Source organism: Lissotriton helveticus, chromosome 5_1, assembly GCF_964261635.1.
Source record: "Lissotriton helveticus chromosome 5_1, aLisHel1.1, whole genome shotgun sequence".
Lineage (NCBI taxonomy): Eukaryota > Metazoa > Chordata > Amphibia > Caudata > Salamandridae > Lissotriton > Lissotriton helveticus.
The window spans coordinates 1,158,795,396-1,158,816,743 of NC_136065.1; the positions used below are offsets into that span (position 1 = coordinate 1,158,795,396).

Below are 21,348 nucleotides of genomic sequence, written 5' to 3' on the forward strand. Positions count from 1 at the left end.
ACAATGTATTTTTAATTTTTAACATACTTAATTTTGTTTTTCTTTTTTTAATACGCTGTAATTTATAAGTTGTACTGCAGTTCTCCGTAATTTTGTAAACAAAATATAAGAAGTAATAAAACTACCTTTCCAGACTTAGCTAAAGTGCATCATTGCTTCCTATTAACTTTTAAAACAGTAGTAGACTATATTTTCAGTTAAAACCTGCAGACTAAGGGGTCATTAGGATGGCTGGTGGACTTTGTCCGCCCGCCATCCTATCGTGAAATGGCAACGCCCGCCATAAGGGCGGGGGTCCCGTGGTGGCCATTAGGATGCGCCCCCCACAGTGTCGGGCGCATCCTGCATTCTGATATTGTGGCGGGCGGTGCACTCAGCACCGCCCGCCACAATGCCAGGAAGGCATGTTGTGCACTTCCATGCACAACATGGCAGGCACCGCACGGTGCCTGCTATGTTCGGCATGGAACTGCAGGGGTACTGCAGGGGCACCCCCATGAGCAACCCCCAACCCCCAGACTCCCTGGTGGCCAGCAATGGGCCCCCACAAGCAATCCCCGCATTCCTTTCCATGGCGGCAACGCCGCCACGGAAAGGCATGTTTCCGCACCCATATGGCTGGCGGTGTCTGACAGCCTCCGCCACCATATTCAACACTTTTCCGCCCGGTCGACTTGTTGACCGCGTTGAAAAGCGGCAGACTATCTTTCCGTCCGCCGCGTGCCCCCCGCCATAGTAATATGGCGGTGGAAATGGGTGGCGGGCGGGGACGAATCTCAGGTGGATTGCCACCGCCATGCGGGTGATGGCGATCCACCCGAGATCCTAATGGGCCCCTAAGTGTGGTTAAAACAAATATGGCTGCCTTTTACTTTATTACGGGTTTGGCTTACCCAATCATACATTGGTTTGTCATCGCCATGTACCTCGGTACACCATGTAAGTGGTATACCATGGCCCAATGTATCACTACGTTTTTGTGCCTTAAACATTTTAACTACTGACCAAATTTTGATCTACTAACAAAAAGGAACCTTTTTACACCATAGTCTATATTCCTACCAATTTAAAAAACAAAATGCATCTGGTCGTTTTGCTGCTACATCAGTCTATAAAGTCTATGGAAAATGCAGTGGTAAAATCACTGCAAAACTTTGCATCATCCGCCAATGTAGCAAAAACAATAGGTCTGCAAAGTTTAGTTTTCATTCAGCAAACGGAGGCAAAGTAATTAGCAAGCAAAAATCATAGGAATTCTTATCTCTAAGTATCCGAAATATAACTACAGAGTGGCTACTGACGCTCTTTACCAGGAAACAAGGAACCCTGGGTGGTTCCCAAGTTCTCCTTTATATGGAGCACCCTACAACACCAGCAACACTCTAAATTTGCTCACCTCAAATGTCTGTTTTTAAGTATTAGCACAGTGTTATCCACGCTGAGTTAGAGAGGGGAAAACCTTTTGCTATTTTGATAACAAAATATTTAAGCCTAGGATTAGCACAATACCATCCAAACCGAGTTGAAAAATGACAAAAGCCTTTAACCACTCCAGGCACAGTATTACAGCTTTGGATTGATAAAATTCCTGTTTTGCATAATTTATTTCGACACTCTAAACCTGAACAGGTATTAAATATATTAGAAAGCTTCATCACATGCAATTAAAACTCCAAAGAAATGTGTATAGAAGGATTTTATTATCATCATATATTGACAAAATGTACATGTGTAAAAGTCATAAGTAACATCCCATTTCTGCTCATAATACTTACAAATAGATTTGCTGCATTTCTTGATTGGGAGACATGAAGGAGCGGGTCAGTTTTTATTTTCAAGTAAACCCACACAAACAAAACATGAAAACCTAAGATGATTTAAATTAAGGAGCAAGCACCACGTGCAGATGTCAAAAACCTAAAACAATTGAATTTTCCTATTTAACTGTAATCATCTGAATACGTAAGATAACAAAAAATTACTAAACATTTTTAATCTGACATCCAAAAGATTAATAAAACATTTTTAAAAATTATATCTACTGATAAAGGTATTTGTATCTTGAAGGTATTTGTTGAATGACTTTTCCATTGTTTCCAAAATGTACTCTAATTTAAAAATATTGGAGGAGATGGCACTGGATCCGTCCACACTAGCAGAAAGCGGAAAACGGCATCCACACATACTGACAGCAGAGTCGCAAAATTTCTATTAAACAATCCCTTCAATAAAAGTTTTTTTTAGAGGGGTTATGTCCGTTCTGTCAAAAGAACCCAAGCAAGGGCTATCTAGTCTTCTTCTCCTCTGTGTGTGTTTGCTCAGATTCACAGTCTTGTGAGCATTTTTCTACACACCTTCTGGGAAACCATCCTCTGATTCGGTCTCCAACTGCATGAGCAAAAGAAAAACATCAGTCACACATAACTGAACCATCAAACAAGTCTTGTGAACAGAGAAAAGGGGACAAGTAATGTATGCATATTTCATAAATAATTTTCAAAAAGCCTGCATGAGCTCAAACTTAACATTTCAAATGTCTATTTTTTTTTTTTTTTACATATGTTCATTGTCATCATTTGACTTGTGAGCCATCAGCATATGCATAAAGCTATCCACTGGTTAATGGATATAGAACAGCGCAATATCAAATAACTAAAATAAATACATGAAACATGAGGCAGATTAATAATACTGTTTTTACTGCTGCAGAGTCTGAGAATACAGCAACCGCGCAGGTGGTCTTTGGTCTGAATTGAGAATAAGTGCAATCAACCACCAGTATGTCATCCTCAACCCCTGAGGTTTGTTTTCTCAATCCTAATGATTTCCATTCCAATGCTCTACTGTATACAATAAAACATTTGGGTACATTTATTAGATCATGTGAAAAGGCTGTGCAATGCGTTGTTCAGCTACTGGTGGCACCTGTCACTGGAAACTGATTAAAACGATCTCAGAATCGGAGGTCCACCACCATATCCCTAAATCACACCAATTAATATCCTCCCCAGTTTCCAACTGGCTCCAATTGGATGTAATCATCAATAATAGAATTTGCAAATGAGCAAAGTACAGTTCTGTGAGTCATGCCACAGGGGTCACCCTTAACGTCCTTAAGGACAGAACATCCCTCCCTGGATTTGCAGGGTCAAAGTGACATACTCTCGCGACAATCCTAGATAGAAACAACTACTGAAACCGCAGACTGGTTGTGAGAGGTGGAATTGTGATATGAAGCATTTTCAGCCACCATTATGCAGCTCACCTTTAAGGCCAAATAGGTATTCATCTGAAAAGAACATCAGACTCTAAAGCATAAAAAAAATATAGACTTAGACTCTAATTCTGAATCTTGTACATTCACACATTCCACCGTCAAGGCCACTCGGCATTTGGCATCTGAAGATGGACATACTAATATTACTGAAGGGTGCTATTGAACGAATGGTCCTCTGAAATGCAAAAACGAGTCCTGCAATAATACTAGCCTTTCTTTTTTATCGTTACACTCGTTCACGTCTCTTCTGATTGGTACACGGTCAAAGCTGCTCTCTGTCCTATGAGGGAGAGGATGGCATATTTTGGGATAGGACCCACTCATACACATGATCACAAATTCATATGTTCAAATAGCTCTGAGCAGGTTCTTGTGGTGTGATCTTAATGGGGGAGAATGATCGGGTGTTGCATGCATTTCACTTTTGTTGGCTACAGGAGTGATGTATGGGAAGACCATATGAGGAGAAGGTACCAAGCCAATGTTGGCACATATGACCCTGGTCTACAATAGCCCACATCATTCATGGGCAAGCCTGGCTATGCGCTATTCAATTTTTGGCTCTGAGGTCTGAATCAGTACATTGTGTTTCACCCGAGATATGGTTCAGTAGCCTAAATACATAACATCAAGGTCTTAGTAACCTCCGGATAGCACTGCTTTAAGGTCTGAGCCTATAGGTTCTGTTTCAGTAGTGTGAATGCCAGGCAGTGAGTTTACGTAACCTGTGAGGCGTTGTAATATTTTGTGAAGGAGAGAAGCAAGGGTTGAGGACTAAATGTGGCTGTTAGGGGGACCCTTTTCCGAACCATGCACAGGGCTCCCCTAGTGTTTTGTCACACCGCGGGGATGGAATAGGCATCCCTGCATTCCCTTGTGGACCAGCGGAGCTGCGCTGAAGGTTCCATGCGTGACAGCTGCCCTTTCCTTTGATACAGTGAGCAGGTAGAACATTGCGGAAGTCAACTCAAGTGGTGGAGTGTCCCTTCCTTCCTGAACCTGGTGCACTGTGTCAATGAAGAGAAGCATGGCCGCTCCCTTGTTTGCCTGTAGCAGCATTAGAAAATAAACAGATGTGACTGAAAGAATGGTGTACTGAGAGTGATAAATTCCGAGCAGGACTAGAGGAAAACCCTGTCTGTATGGTGAAGTAGTGTGGCTCACTGGTTAGAGGCGGCAGACCCGAGAGCAGAGGACGGCCCGGGACCAGGGTTCGATTCCCGGCGCGGCAGGTTTCTGGACCAGGGTCAGCGGACTCGATAATTCTCTCGCCTCGGTGCCCACTCTGATCAGCGTTCACACTCGGCAACTCTGGGCATTAGCTTGCCTCATCTTCACTAACGGCCCCACCAGACCGCCGGGGATGCCTGGTCTCACCCTGGAGATACCCATTAAGGGACCATCTCTCAGGGAAGCCAGGAAGGGTTTCGCAGCGGTCGAAGCGCCTTGGGACCCTACGGGTAAGTAGTGCGCTATATAAATGCCTATACATTTACATTTACATCTATACATTTACCGCCATTTGACAATAAAAGTTAAGTATTTGTAAAACCAGTCTTTAGATGCTCGCGTTATATGCGGTAACATTACGTGCCAACTTGAACAAGGTGCATTTTGGAGGGAAAAGTAAGGAGGTGTAAGTAAACTTGGATCCAGCAGGGTCTGTGAACTCATTTTCAGTTACCTGTTTAAAGCTTCATAAACAAAACAAATGTCACACACTCAAACAATATGGTGTGGACAAATGTCTATGGAGAGCCCAGGCCACATTATGAATTGCAACGTCTTTGCCCAGTTTGCTTGAAAATGTGTATTGGAATTTCTAAAAGATTCAGGTCGACTAAGCCACATAGCTGAGATAGTGATCCAACCTTCTTCTCCATAACAAAAAAAGGAACTGTCTTGTTCACAGTCACTCAATAACAAGAAAAGGAACAGTCTTGTTCACAGTCACACAATAACAAGAAAAGGAACAGTCTTGTTCACAGTCACTCTAGTTAAAATGACATGTGTAGCATTTAGCTAGTTGTAAACCAGCAGAAGTCAGTGGTGGCTGCTGTCAATCCCAAGTGGTAGGGCAGCACAGGGGAAATACATTAAAATAAACAATAAAAAGATAAACCAATGGAAAAAAATCGAATAAAAGAGTACTTACCTGCCGCTGCCGGACGCTGCCTTGCTCCTCTACTCCCGTCTCGATCCTTTCCTCCCGGACGCCCACAAACTGGAACACCCTGCACAACAGGGCCGGTTGAGATTTGCGGGGCCCTGGGAATGTGGGAGACCCCTCTAATTTTCTTAAGTGAACCCTTGCAAGGAGACCATTCAGAGAGACTGCGGGAGACCCATTGTCCAGCATTTTAGCGCCCCCAAGGTTTTAACTTTCAGCCCTCTAGCAACTCTCACACCTTCAGCCCAATAGGTGTGAGAATTGCTTGAGGGCTAAAGGTTAAAACTATGGGGGCGCTAAAATGCTGGACAAAGGGCCTCCCGCAGTGTCTCTGAATAGTCTCCTTGCAATTGGGACAAGAGGAAGCGTCTCCCTCCCCATGGCCTCCAGACACCATCCCCGAGAGGCCCGGGGAGGGGACCCCTCCCACGGACCCCAATTGCAAGGAGACATTTTTCCATGAGTTGAATCGGCAGGGAAAAAACAGGACATGATTGGTATGGGCCCCCATGCTGGTGGGCTGAGTGCGAGGCCCTGTGCAGATGCCCATGCCTAGCGCCGGCCCTGCTGCACAGGTTCCCAGATGGCAATCCAGACGCTGCTCTCATGCTGGGAAGACTACTACCCAGCATTAGAGAAGCACTGGTATTGGTCTGAGTGGCGTGGTTTGGTGCTCAGACAGCGCCTGGGAGTCTGTGTCAGTTCTCCACCCAACTGTGCAGCACAGCTTGGGTGGAGAGATTTAAGTGTGCATGTCGGTTTGGCTGAGCTAAGACAGCTGGCCAAACCCACCACTCCTCCTCACAGCTGCTGCTTCCCTTCGTGATGGCCCCGCCCTAAGACTCGGCTGGCTCTGTGAAAAATAAAATGGTTTTATCATCATTTAATTTTTCTACATATGTTCATTGTCATCATTTGACTTTTGAGCCATCAGCATATGCATAAAGCTATCCACTGGTTGATGGATATAGAACAGCGCAATATCAAATAACTAAAATAAATACATGAAACATGAGGCAGATTAATAATACTGTTTTTACTGCTGCAGAGTCTGAGAATACAGCAACCGCGCAGGTGGTCTTTGGTCTGAATTGAGAATAAGTGCAATCAACCACCAGTATGTCATCCTCAACCCCTGAGGTTTGTTTTCTCAATCCTAATGATTTCCATTCCAATGCTCTACTGTATACAATAAAACATTTGGGTACATTTATTAGATCATGTGAAAAGGCTGTGCAATGCGCGTTGTTCAGCTACTGGTGGCACCTGTCACTGGAAACTGATTAAAACGATCTCAGAATCGGAGGTCCACCACCATATCCCTAAATCACACCAATTAATATCCTCCCCAGTTTCCAACTGGCTCCAATTGGATGTAATCATCAATAATAGAATTTGCAAATGAGCAAAGTACAGTTCTGTGAGTCATGCCACAGGGGTCACCCTTAACGTCCTTAAGGACAGAACATCCCTCCCTGGATTTGCAGGGTCAAAGTGACATACTCTCGCGACAATCCTAGATAGAAACAACTACTGAAACCGCAGACTGGTTGTGAGAGGTGGAATTGTGATATGAAGCATTTTCAGCCACCATTATGCAGCTCACCTTTAAGGCCAAATAGGTATTCATCTGAAAAGAACATCAGACTCTAAAGCATAAAAAAAATATAGACTTAGACTCTAATTCTGAATCTTGTACATTCACACATTCCACCGTCAAGGCCACTCGGCATTTGGCATCTGAAGATGGACATACTGATATTACTGAAGGGTGCTATTGAACGAATGGTCCTCTGAAATGCAAAAACGAGTCCTGCAATAATACTAGCCTTTCTTTTTTATCGTTACACTCGTTCACGTCTCTTCTGATTGGTACACGGTCAAAGCTGCTCTCTGTCCTATGAGGGAGAGGATGGCATATTTTGGGATAGGACCCACTCATACACATGATCACAAATTCATATGTTCAAATAGCTCTGAGCAGGTTCTTGTGGTGTGATCTTAATGGGGGAGAATGATCGGGTGTTGCATGCATTTCACTTTTGTTGGCTACAGGAGTGATGTATGGGAAGACCATATGAGGAGAAGGTACCAAGCCAATGTTGGCACATATGACCCTGGTCTACAATAGCCCACATCATTCATGGGCAAGCCTGGCTATGCGCTATTCAATTTTTGGCTCTGAGGTCTGAATCAGTACATTGTGTTTCACCCGAGATATGGTTCAGTAGCCTAAATACAGAACATCAAGGTCTTTGTAACCTCAGGATAGCACTGCTTTAAGGTCTGAGCCTATAGGTTCTGTTTCAGTAGTGTGAATGCCAGGCAGTGAGTTTACGTAACCTGTGAGGCTTTGTAATATTTTGTGAAGGAGAGAAGCAAGGGTTGAGGACTAAATGTGGCTGTTAGGGGGACCCTTTTCCGAACCATGCACAGGGCTCCCCTAGTGTTTTGTCACACCGCGGGGATGGAATAGGCATCCCTGCATTCCCTTGTGGACCAGCGGAGCTGCGCTGAAGGTTCCATGCGTGACAGCTGCCCTTTCCTTTGATACAGTGAGCAGGTAGAACATTGCGGAAGTCAACTCAAGTGGTGGAGTGTCCCTTCCTTCCTGAACCTGGTGCACTGTGTCAATGAAGAGAAGCATGGTCGCTCCCTTGTTTGCCTGTAGCAGCATTAGAAAATAAACAGATGTGACTGAAAGAATGGTGTACTGAGAGTGATAAATTCCGAGCAGGACTAGAGGAAAACCCTGTCTGTATGGTGAAGTAGTGTGGCTCACTGGTTAGAGGCGGCAGACCCGAGAGCAGAGGACGGCCCGGGCCCAGGGTTCGATTCCCGGCGCGGCAGGTTTCTGGACCAGGGTCAGCGGACTCGATAATTCTCTCGCCTCGGTGCCCACTCTGATCAGCGTTCACACTCGGCAACTCTGGGCATTAGCTTGCCTCATCTTCACTAACGGCCCCACCAGACCGCCGGGGATGCCTGGTCTCACCCTGGAGATACCCATTAAGGGACCATCTCTCAGGGAAGCCAGGAAGGGTTTCGCAGCGGTCGAAGCGCCTTGGGACCCTACGGGTAAGTAGTGCGCTATATAAATGCCTATACATTTACATTTACATCTATACATTTACCGCCATTTGACAATAAAAGTTAAGTATTTGTAAAACCAGTCTTTAGATGCTCGCGTTATATGCGGTAACATTACGTGCCAACTTGAACAAGGTGCATTTTGGAGGGAAAAGTAAGGAGGTGTAAGTAAACTTGGATCCAGCAGGGTCTGTGAACTCATTTTCAGTTACCTGTTTAAAGCTTCATAAACAAAACAAATGTCACACACTCAAACAATATGGTGTGGACAAATGTCTATGGAGAGCCCAGGCCACATTATGAATTGCAACGTCTTTGCCCAGTTTGCTTGAAAATGTGTATTGGAATTTCTAAAAGATTCAGGTCGACTAAGCCACATAGCTGAGATAGTGATCCAACCTTCTTCTCCATAACAAAAAAAGGAACTGTCTTGTTCACAGTCACTCAATAACAAGAAAAGGAACAGTCTCGTTCACAGTCACACAATAACAAGAAAAGGAACAGTCTTGTTCACAGTCACTCTAGTTAAAATGACATGTGTAGCATTTAGCTAGTTGTAAACCAGCAGAAGTCAGTGGTGGCTGCTGTCAATCCCAAGTGGTAGGGCAGCACAGGGGAAATACATTAAAATAAACAATAAAAAGATAAACCAATGGAAAAAAATCGAATAAAAGAGTACTTACCTGCCGCTGCCGGACGCTGCCTTGCTCCTCTACTCCCGTCTCGATCCTTTCCTCCCGGACGCCCACAAACTGGAACACCCTGCACAACAGGGCCGGTTGAGATTTGCGGGGCCCTGGGAATGTGGGAGACCCCTCTAATTTTCTTAAGTGAACCCTTGCAAGGAGACCATTCAGAGAGACTGCGGGAGACCCATTGTCCAGCATTTTAGCGCCCCCAAGGTTTTAACTTTCAGCCCTCTAGCAACTCTCACACCTTCAGCCCAATAGGTGTGAGAATTGCTTGAGGGCTAAAGGTTAAAACTATGGGGGCGCTAAAATGCTGGACAAAGGGCCTCCCGCAGTGTCTCTGAATAGTCTCCTTGCAATTGGGACAAGAGGAAGCGTCTCCCTCCCCATGGCCTCCAGACACCATCCCCGAGAGGCCCGGGGAGGGGACCCCTCCCACGGACCCCAATTGCAAGGAGACATTTTTCCATGAGTTGAATCGGCAGGGAAAAAACAGGACATGATTGGTATGGGCCCCCATGCTGGTGGGCTGAGTGCGAGGCCCTGTGCAGATGCCCATGCCTAGCGCCGGCCCTGCTGCACAGGTTCCCAGATGGCAATCCAGACGCTGCTCTCATGCTGGGAAGACTACTACCCAGCATTAGAGAAGCACTGGTATTGGTCTGAGTGGCGTGGTTTGGTGCTCAGACAGCGCCTGGGAGTCTGTGTCAGTTCTCCACCCAACTGTGCAGCACAGCTTGGGTGGAGAGATTTAAGTGTGCATGTCGGTTTGGCTGAGCTAAGACAGCTGGCCAAACCCACCACTCCTCCTCACAGCTGCTGCTTCCCTTCGTGATGGCCCCGCCCTAAGACTCGGCTGGCTCTGTGAAAAATAAAATGGTTTTATCATCATTTCATTTTTCACGTTTGCATCTGCCACCTGGTAGCTGTGGGGCAATGCTCCTCCGCCATAACGGAGGAGCTGCCGCTGGCAGAAGTTAATGTGCTGCAAAAGGAGTCTGGTTTATGTAAACAGACAGACCAGACGAGCTGGTCATGCGAAGATTGTCTTTTTAATCTCGACTCACACTGGCCTGCCAATTTTGCCTGAGACTGATCTGTAGTGCATTTTGTAGCATATTCCAAATGAAAAAGCAAGCCAGGTGTTAACATCACACTCAATGAAAGAAGAAGCTGTTGAGACCATGTGCAACTGCACTGAATAAAGAGCTAATTAGGAGCAAATTGGAATTCCCATGATACATGAAACAGAAATCACTGCCAATTAACTAAAATCGTGAAAGCTACCAATTCTGCTGCCTTCCACCCTCTCAATCCAAGAATGAAATCACTAAAAAGCTGTGCATGTGATGTATGACCTAGCTAGCATTGAAATTCAACTTGAGATTAAAAAATGAATATAGCGGTCTTTCATTGGAGGCAGTTACAATCCTGCAGTATAAAACAAACCAGTTATTTACCAGGCCTGGGTGTTGTTCATGGAGAAAACTCCGCCGCGCTCGGCAGAGTTCTACAAGCGGCGGAGTGAGGTAAGTTGCGCTGCTAGTTGAGAACTATCGCTGGGAGGTAGTCTAGTGTTGGATTTTCCTCACTCGTCCTCGCCAATTTAACGTTAAAGTGAGGAAAAACTCTGCTCTACAGAGTTTTACTGATCTTTTCACTCTACGCAGCGCACGGAGTGTGTAAAACTTGTGTTATCTTTCATATATTCACATACAACCCACCGTCCTCCCTGATCAAAGTTCACTCACTGCCTGATCCTTCTAATTCTTGTACTTAGAAAATCAGAGCTTTGGGGACTTTCTTTCAGGGCTGCCATGGGAAGGGGTGCTGGCAGGAGACTGTTGGGTGCATTCCCCTCCCAGTGTAAAAACTTGTGTGCTTTTACTGGAAAACTTTTTATTGAAAGTTTTCACAAATCAAAGCAAAGTATAATATAGGAACGCAGCAGCATAGCAATGCATCATCCTCTACATGGTTATAGCAGATGTACAGCAGTTCAAGGCAGTACGATGCTAAAAACAAAATGCAACCATCACCATGCAGGTACGACTGGTTAAACAAGAGGGTGATGCCGATTCAGATGTCCTCTGGACGTGGAATAAAGAAATACAAGCGAGCAAAGAAGGTCAGGGAAAGACACTACAGAGTCACTGGAGTACAAGGGTGTTCCAAGGCTGTTTGATAAGAGAGAGACCAGGGGTCTGAGGTCAGAAAGGGTAGGGGGAAGGAGTTCCAGAAAAGCAGAAAGGGTGCAAGGAGTTCGGGGAGCCCCCACTATGAGGCCAAAGGAGCTTTGCAAGTGATCACTTAAGTAAATAGTTGTAGTGCTCGGAGCCTGGGACATGTAAAGGAGTATTCTAGGCGAGTGAAATAATCTAGCCGTGGTTGCCAGTCGCGGCAATTTTAGTGTTGGTGTGCGCTCTCTTGTGAGATAGAGGTTCCATGGCCATCAAATGCCACAGCCACGTAAACCACGGGGCCATGGAATGAGCGGAGGGTTTTTTCCAGTGGAAAGCTAGGAGCTCCTTGGCAGCGCCTAACATGTGGCTTATGATGCGCCAATCAGCGTGAGTCATTGCCTTTAACTCCACAGGGTGTATGACTAGGAGAGCTGTGTGGTAGGGGGCTGGGAGGAAAAAGCTTGGCACGCCTTTAACCCCTTCCATGCTGATGACGGCCCCCGTCCGTAATGCATCACGGTGGGCGTGTGCTGATGACGGCTGGGGGCCGTCATGATCCCGCCCACTCTTTAAAACGGCCGCACAGCGCGAAAATTCGCCGTGCATGCAAGGGGTTAATATGACCCAGGGCTTCCTTCCAATAAGTTGTTAAAATGAAGCATTACCATCAAATATGCAGGAAGTCTTGGGAAGCCGCGCTGCACCGCCAACAGAAGTCAGCGGTGGCAGGTTAAAATGCGCAAAAGCGGGTCGGTGTGTAATACCACCGGGTCATCAATTTGTATACAGTCTTGCGCTGCGGTATGCTTCTATAAACTTTAGGAATGTCCCTTCAAAGTTTTTCCCATTGCTTCTGGGAGATTCCCTCAGTGGTATCATCCTGCTATTGTGATTGGTATGGGTATGGGTATGGGTGGGTCCTGACCGGCGCTGAGCGTTAAAGGACCTGGTAAGTATGCAATATCAATCCCCTAGTGCCATCATAAGCTTCTACCAGCTTCTCAAAGGGAGTGTAGGGTGGAGTCTCTCCCTGGACATTGGGAGAGGCAGCGGAAGGGGAGGGGGCGGGGGGGAGGTAGGTAGGTAGGTAACACCCAGTGGAGCAATTGACAGTATTGCAACCGGGCCACTTCAGGGATCTGGAAATCTACTTTGCAGTGCTTGAATGTCTTAATTGACTCGTCCTCTAACAAGCTGCGCATGGTTGGCATTCACCCTCGCCCCCAAGCTATAAATATGACTGTTCCCCAAGGGCAAGCATAAAGTCCAGGTTGCAGGTTATTGGGGTATTTGGAGAGATAAAAGTAGTGAGTCCCCTTTTGGATGCCATCTTGTCCCATACCTTCAGGACAGTCTTGGTGGGAGTGGCAATAATATTCAAGGAGGTTAGGGCAAGCCAGGCCCCCACAGTCCCTTGGAAGCCTCAGCACAGTGTTGGAGAACCGGAGGAGTTTGCGTCCCAAGATAAAAGTGCGAATGTCCTGCTGAAGATGCAAAATGTCATCCTGGGGGATGGAAGTGAGCAAGGTCTGGAAGAGGTAGAGAGTTTTTGGGAGGAGGGTCATTTTAACCGCACTGAGTCGACCCAGCCATGACACATGCATTGGTTTCCACCGGTGGAAACCCTCAAGAACAGGCTTGCGGATTCCCAGTCAATTAGTTTGAGTCCAGTAGTCTAGGGATGGGGAAAGTTTGAGGCCGAGATAGAGATGGCTTGCGGAACCCACCCGAAAGGGGGGGAGGGTGTGTAGGTCAGTTTTAGGAATCGTGAGGTTGAGGACATATGATTTGGACATACTGACCTTAAAGCATGAGACACGTTGTGTTCTTTTAAAAACGGTGAATACACTAATAAACAAACCACGTTATTAGGCCTATGGCAAGTTTAACAATGTTTATTGTTATTTTAAAAGAACCGAGTGTTGTGTCTGTAACCTTTTTCTATTTCCACTAACTATGCGCGAGCTGTCCTCAGCGCGTAATTGGTTAAGTCAGCTGGAATGTTGACAGCTGACGTTAGTTTTGACAGTGGACAGATGGAGTGCCTGGCTGCGACGCTCACGCATGCTGCGGTGTGTTGTCTTGAGGAATAAATTACTTCAACTCCTCAACATGTCTCTGTAAGTTCATGCTTAACAATTTGGCGACGAGGACCAAGACTTCACACCACGAACCCACATGAAGAAAACTCCGGTAAGGAAGGAACAAAGAATTGAAAAGAAGTAAAGTGTAATAATTTATACTTTAACAGCAAGCGGAAAAATGAGGAAGCAGTCAGGAATATTAATTAAAATTATAACGTGAAGCAGATTAAAAAATGAATATGAGCTGCTAGAAATAAGTGAGCTGTGTAAAAGTATCGTAGAGATAGAATAAGGAGATATTGACGCATATAAAAAACAGCGTTTCCTTACGGCTGTGAAGATTTTGGACATGAGCAAGTAATGCGTAATTCTCCTCAGCGTTGATTCATGAACGGATGTGAAAAACAAATAGAGTTTCGGAGGAAGATAATTATATGTATGAAAAGGAAAACTGAATAATCTTAGCAGCGTGTGACAATTTGGCTGTTTAAAATACCTATGGAAGTATTAAGCGAAATTGAGGCGCATTTAGAGCAGCGGTTCTCGACGGCTGTGTAAACTGGCAGAATGCAAGGAGCATGAGACTCTTCTCAGCGTGAAGCGCGGAAGGCTTAACTACGTCATATGAAGTGAATCGGATTCAGCGTGTGATGACTTTCAGTGTAACACTTCTGCTGACAAGTTAATGAGGATTGATTAATTTACTTGGGAAGCAGCAGTTTAGAACTTTGAAGAAAGATACTGCTGCGTTGACTCCTGCGGCGCACAAGGAGCGTGGAACTTGCCTCAGCGTTGTGGCGCGAAAGGGAGAGCGACGTCTACGACGTAGTGGGCGCCATCTTGCGAGTGAATGCCGTAATTGCAACTTCACACGAGAATTTCGCGCACCAATTAAATCGAGTGGAACAGCTAGGAGATTTGATTTAAAAGCGTGTAAAAGGGAAAATAAAAGTACATAAGAATAGTACCCCCCGCCCCCGTGGAGTTCACAAGCAGGACTACGGTTAAAAAAAAAAAAAAAGACTTTGAACAAGTTTATAAGATAAAATAAAAATGGCGAACAGCAGCAACTACAATCTGCAACCACCAGAACCATTTTTAAAAGGAACAGGTACACCTCCAGTGAAATGGGAAACATGGAGAGAGTACTTTTGCAATTACATATCAACATTCGAGAAAGAAGATGAACCCATGAAACCAGAAGAAAAGAAAAAAATACTCTTACATTGTTTAGGCGCAGGGGGTTTAGATGTTTACAAAAATATTAATAAGAAAGCACGCGGTGGAGGTGAAAGGAATGTGTATGAAGAGGCCCTTGAAGATTTAGATAGTTACTACAAACCAGTAATATGTGTGGCAGTACACAGGTATAAGTTCTACAGAAGGAAACAAGGGAAAGATGAAAGTGTTGACGACTATGTGGCTGCATTAAAAAATTTAGCGTTGACTTGTAAATTTGAGAACATGCATGATGACTTAATCAGGGATCAAATAGTCATGTGCGCAGCTAATCCAAACATACAAGACGTGCTATGGGCCAAAGGAGAGAAACCACTACAACAAGTTATTGAGATAGTAAAGAAGCTGAATTGACTGGAAGATGCGCTAAGGAAGTAATTAATGAAAACAAAGGCAAAGAGGACATTTCGACAGTGGTAGCGAAGGTAATTGGAACAAGGAAAAAGAAAACGGACTACAGAAGCCACAGTAAAGAGAAACCCAAACAAAGCGGCTATGGGAAAAAATATGAAGAATTGAGATGCTACCGTTGCGGTAGCAAAAAACACCTCGCAAACGATTGGAATTGTCCAGCAAAAAATAACAAATGTGGAAAGTGTGGTCTCATTGGACATTTCCAAAAAGCATGCACAAGGAAAGAGAGAACAAGAGTCAAGTATGTTCAGGAGGAAGAAAGTGAAGATGCAAGTGAGTCCTCTGAAGACTCGGAGTACAACCTATGTGTACTTAATATCACGGATGTAACTGAGGAAAATGAAGATGAAAATAACATTATAAAAAAAAATCTAAGTGCAAAATGACAATTGGTGGAGTAGAGGTAGAGATTATAGCAGATTCTGGGGCTCCGTGTACTATTGTAAACAAAGAGGTGCGGAAAAACAAATTTCAAGAAGTTCTTGGAAACCAAATGGAAAAACCTGACAAAGTTGAAAACGTTCACTAACCAACCTATAGAACTAGTGGGTTATAGGAAGGTAAATTTTGTGTTCAAAGAAAGGACCATGGACAGCAAACTGTATGTGGCTGTGACAGGACCCTCTGTTTTAGGGTGGAGGGATCAAGGGAAACTAGGCATTACTCTCAACTCTAACAGAGCAGAACCAGTGTTAGTCATGCAATTGGACACGGCATTGAGTGAGGGACTTGTGGAAAAGTTTCCTAAAGTATTCAATGGAAAAATAGGGCAATTGAAGTGTTTCCAAAACAAAATCAAGTTATAAGACAACGCTAACCCATGTGTACATAAAGTAAGGCATGTACCTTTAACACTAATAGAAGAAATCAGGAAAGAAATTGATAAACTACTGGATGCAGACATCATAGAGCCAACAGAATCAGCAGAGTGGGTCGCGCCCTTGGTGGTCGCGAGAAAATCCAACGGAAAATTAAGATTATGTATGGACCGGAGGGACCTCAATAAAAATATTCTCATCGACCAATACCCTCTACCAAGAATTAGAGAAATGCTGTCCCTTACAAAAGGCATGAAAGTATTCTCTACTATTGACCTGGCTGCGGCATACCACCAAGTACCATTACACCCTGATAGCAAACACCTCACCACTTTCATTTCACCATTTGGGTGTTTCAGGTTCAAGAGGGTACCTTTTGGCATAGCGTCTGCTGCTGCGTTGTTCCAAAGGCTAATGCAAGAAATCTTTAAGGGTGTGGAAAAAATACTCATCTTTCAAGAGGACATTCTGGTCATGGGTAAAGATCAAAGTGAACATGACAGCAGATTAATTCTAGTACTGAAGAAATTGGAGAAATATGGATTAACAGCTGAATTCAAGAAATGCAAATTCAATAAAGATCGAGTCAACTATCTTGGTCATGTAATATCTAGAGACGGAATAAGACCAAAGAAAGAACTTATCAGAGCAATTAAAGAAGCACCAGTACCCACCAACAAAGATGAACTAAGGGCATTCTTAGGATTGGTGGAGTATTACTCAAAATTTGTAAAAGACTTCTCATCAAAAACGTACAACATCAGGACACTTCTAAAAAAACAAGAGCAAATATGAGTGGACCAGTGCATGTAAAGAGAGTTTCAAGCAACTGAAGAAGGAAATTTGTGAAGCACCGGCTCTGCAAGGATTTGATGGAAAACTGGAGTGCGTGATAACTACGGACACAAGCGGGAAAGGGCTTGGCGCTGTACTCACCCAGATTGAAAGCAATGGTTGTGAAGTAACTATCGCATTTGACTCACGCTCGCTGACGGCAACAGAGGAAAGGTACTCCGTAATCGAAAGAGAAGCGTTGGCGTGCGTTTGGGGAATGGAGCACTTCCGCCAATATATCTGGGGAAAGAAGATCATTTTGAGGTGTGATCACAAGCCTCTTACCAAGGTATTGACTGTGAAAGGGCTGTACAATGCGTCACCACGTCTGGCACGAATCTCCATAAGACTGTTGGATTGTAACTATGATGTACAGTACCTACCAGGGGCAAAAAACGTAGCGGCAGACTTCCTAAGCAGGCTTCCTTTGAAAAACACGGGAACAGAAGCGCAAGAAGAAGATCTTTGTGTTGCAAGCATCAGAGAAGAATTTCCTACTATAAGAAGGAACGAATGGATAGAGGAATATTCACATGATAAGCAAATTCAAGTCATCAAGGATCACATTGTAAAAGGATGGCCACAGAAAAAATACTTGGAAAATGATTTGCGAATATTTTGGGAACTTAGAAATGAACTGTCGGTGGAAGACAATCTCATCCTAAGACAAGGTAAAGTAGTACCACCAACAGGCCTCAGAGAATGGATAATCAACATATGCCACGAAGGACATTTAGGCGTGAACAAAACCAAACAAAGAATAAAATGTTGGTATTGGTGGCCTGGTTGTGACATGCAGGTGGAGACAGCCATAAGGGAATGCATAGAATGCCAAAATTCAGACAAATCACAGACGACCCTACGACCACCACTCCAGCCATTGCAATGCCCGGATGTACCATGGTAAAGAGTTGGCATTGACGTCATGGGACCCGTAAAATGGCAGGATGAAGGAGTGTATATCCTAGTGATAGTGGACCACCTCTCAAAGTGGCCCGAAGTGCAGGTTTGTGGTAAAGTAGAAACGAGTGATGTGCTAAAGTTCATGGAAGAAGTATTCATCAGGGAGGGGATCCCAAAGACAATTGTCAGTGATAACGGTAGCCAATTCACTTCAGACGCATTCAAGAAATTTGTAGAAAGGAATGGCATCAGACATAGAACCACGTCAGTATATCACCCTGCAGGAAATGGAGCGGTGGAAAGATTCAATAGAGTGATAAAAGGGATCATCCAACTTGCCAAAAATAACGGAAAATGCTGGAGGAAAGAAGTGAACAAGATGGTTTGGTTACAGAATCACCCCAGGAGGTAAAACATTGGTGAGCCCTTTCGAAGTAATGAGGGGTAGGACCCCTATCTCAAAAGACAATATTGGATGGATCAAACCAGCAGTGAGAAAGGAATGGTCAGTGGATGCAATCAGAGATAAGATCAAGAAAGCACAGGATGCTTATTAAGAGAAATATGACAAGAGCAGGAAATTGCAAGATGTTTAACATCAAGGTGGGAGACTGTGTCAGAGTGAAGAAAAGCGGACACATTGCCAAAGGCGATAACAAATTCTCTGTACCTCTGGAAGTCGTGAGGGTTTACTGCAATTCAGCCTTGCTCAGTGATGGAAGAGTATCGCATGCCTCTGCAATGTCTCCCTGTCATGGATCGGAAACAAACCAACAGAAAGGCAGAGAACAACGCCCTGTGCAAGAGGAAAACAGTTACAAAAGATCACAACTTTTGGAAGAAGAGTCCGAACAAGAAGAGGATCTTGATGAGGAATCGCCTGCAACAGGTTGTAACCAGGCTAGACTTGACTTTGGGAACATTGAGTCAGTTGGTGAACGTGAGGACTTCAGCACGGATGTCTCTGAGGTGTCCCAAGACACGTGTGAAACTCACACTTCTGGAAATAGACAAGAGGAGAATGAAGATGAAGAAGCTGGGAGTAACCTTACGTACAAAGAGACTGGAGAATCTTCACTCAACGAGGAGGGAACTGCTCAAGCACCGGCCGGTGCGTCTATGTGTGATGCTGTATGGCAAGCACCAGCAGTTTTGGCAGACATCTGAACAAACCCAGTAGATATGATGACTTTGTGTGCGAATAGCATCTCGTTGTTTATTGCTTAAACCTAGTAGTGTGTTCCTAAATGCCTCCTCATTAGGGAAGGAGATGTGTTGTGTCTGTAACCTTTTTCTATTTCCACTAACTCTATGCGCGAGCTGTCCTCAGCGCGTAATTGGTTAAGTCAGCTGGAATGTTGACAGCTGACGTTAATTTTGACAGTGGACAGATGGAGTGCCTGGCTGCGACGCTCACGCATGCTGCGGTGTGTTGTCTTGAGGAATAAATTACTTCAACTCCTCAACATGTCTCTGTAAGTTCATGCTTAACACCGAGGACTCGCACCCACACAATAGGCAATAATTTAAGCATGTGAATCTATGAAAGATCCAGTGCTGGAGAACTAGATCGCTGGTGTAGCGTCCTCACCAGTCTAGGTACCCAACAATGACTATGCCACACACGGAGCTCAGCATTACACGTCTCTATTGATCTCTCTCTCTAACTGCAAACTCAACATTCTAAACCATTCTTCATTGCATTCTGCTCTAACACATCACAGTTCTAAGGAGTCTATCAGGAATGAAAAGTGTTCCATCATTTAGAACTTGCAAGACATTATTCAATCAAGGGTTTATATAGAGCGGCTACTCACTCCTAAGGCTATCAAGGTGCTGAGGGGGGAAAGAGGGCTCCGATTCGTATGGGCGTATGGGTTCAATCGAAGAGCTAGGTCCGAGATCCTTCATGAATTGGGTCTGCAACGAGGCTTGCCTGAGGAGGAGAGGCAGCGTGTACCAGCTCTTGGCTGTGAGGTGGGAGAAGGATCTTCCTCCAGTTTTGGTCTTGCATATCCGTGGGATGGTGGCCAGGGCCAGTTTGGAGGAGCGAAGATGTCTGGCGGGTACGTGGAATGAGAGGCGGTGGTTCAGGTATGCTGGTCCTGCGTTGTGGAGAGCTTTGTAGGCATGTGCGAGGTCCTTGAAGGTAATTTTTTGTCGACTGGGAGCCAGTTGAGTTCTCAAAGGTGTTCGGTGATGTGGATGCAGCGGGGGGGATGTTGAGGACCAGTCTGGCTACGGCGTTTTGAATGTTCTGTAGTTTTCTGGTACATGCACACTAGTAAAACTACAAATAAACTACATTCCCAAAGGAGGAAACACTGGTGACAAACACTTTTTTTATTAGTATAAATGGAAGGAAATCCTGCTATTCTACACTTTAAGGAAATTAATCTTGCATTTAGGCATTAAGCATCTTTCAGACCTTTTTCACTGGCATCTGTACAAAATGCTATTATTGTCATGAGAAAGGAAGGGCTTTGTTGTATAAATTGAAGTGACAACACGCACTCAGTAATGGTGCGAATGAGCAACTACTGACTTGGGCAAGATTAAAAGCGGAGAACACCAGGAGTTGGAAGTAGGCTAGTATCATATCTTTAAATGAAACCTACACCATTACACTCACGTCAGTAGTGGTGCAACGCCACACTTCATTGACCTCACATGTAAGTCTCTTTTGTAACTATTTGATCCATCATTCGAAAGAGAAAATATATTGAAATACCTGGATTTTAATCTTAAACTAACAGATCACACAAAGTTTTAAAGTAGGTGAGAAAACGCAATGACCTATCACAGTACAATAAACTACAGTAGGTGATAGTGATGCTGTACAAATAAAGATCTTCAGGACATGTTGCGCATGAGCACACAGGCATGACTACCCCAACATTTCTAACTATGCCTGCTGACACTGTGCAATGGTTCTTCCACCGGTTTTGAGAAGTCACTTGAGCTTGCTGTAGGAATAGCCAAAGGCAAGGGAGTCATAACTGCAGCTACCACAACGTTATTCTTCTAGTTGCTTTACTGCAAGTGTCAAGTAATGATCCGCATCTTAGTACAAATATCAACGCTCCCAAATATCAAAGACTACAATGGGGCCTCTGCTCAACAAGCTCTTGGTTCTACAGAGATTATAGGGGGTACCCTGAAAACTCCAGGCCCATTGTTTGTCCTAACCTACATTATAAATACTTTGAAATTGTTGCATCTCTAGTACAAATATAGACTGGGCCGGTTCTAGAGGGTGGGCCAGCCCCTCCCAAGATAGCCTTGAATTGAATTGAATAAAATTTATACCGCGCAGACATAACCCGAAGGCATCAAGGCGGCTAACAAAACAGATCAAAAAAGGAATCGTAACATCACTGCAGGTACGCTTGCACAAAGAGGTGTGTTTTTAAAGCCCTTTTAAAAGCCTGAAGAGTAGGCAAAGATCTTATTTCCAGCGGGAGAGCATTCCACCACTTGGGCGCAAGAGTGGAGAAGGCCCTGCCACCCCATTTCACTCTCCTGAAACGGGGGGCAGATAGCAGAAGTCTGCCCGAGGACCGCAGATCCCTAGCAGGGGTATAGAGGGACAAGATAGATCCTATACCTGTGGGACTGTTTCTGGCCAGAGCCCTATATGTCATACA

General features: G+C 44.7%; 1 protein-coding gene across 2 annotated transcripts in view; it reads right to left on the minus strand.

Moving 5' to 3' along the window:
- Window positions 1-1,681: 1,681 nt before the first annotated feature.
- ZDHHC6 (zDHHC palmitoyltransferase 6) overlaps window positions 1,682-21,348 on the minus strand; it is a 99,758-nt gene continuing 80,091 nt past the window's right edge. For both annotated transcript variants that reach the window (XM_078643782.1, XM_078643781.1), the window contains exon 11: window positions 1,682-2,388. In XM_078643782.1, coding sequence (XP_078499908.1) covers window positions 2,285-2,388 — 104 coding nt within the window. In that variant the 3' untranslated portion in view covers window positions 1,682-2,284. The remainder of the gene's footprint in view (window positions 2,389-21,348) is intronic.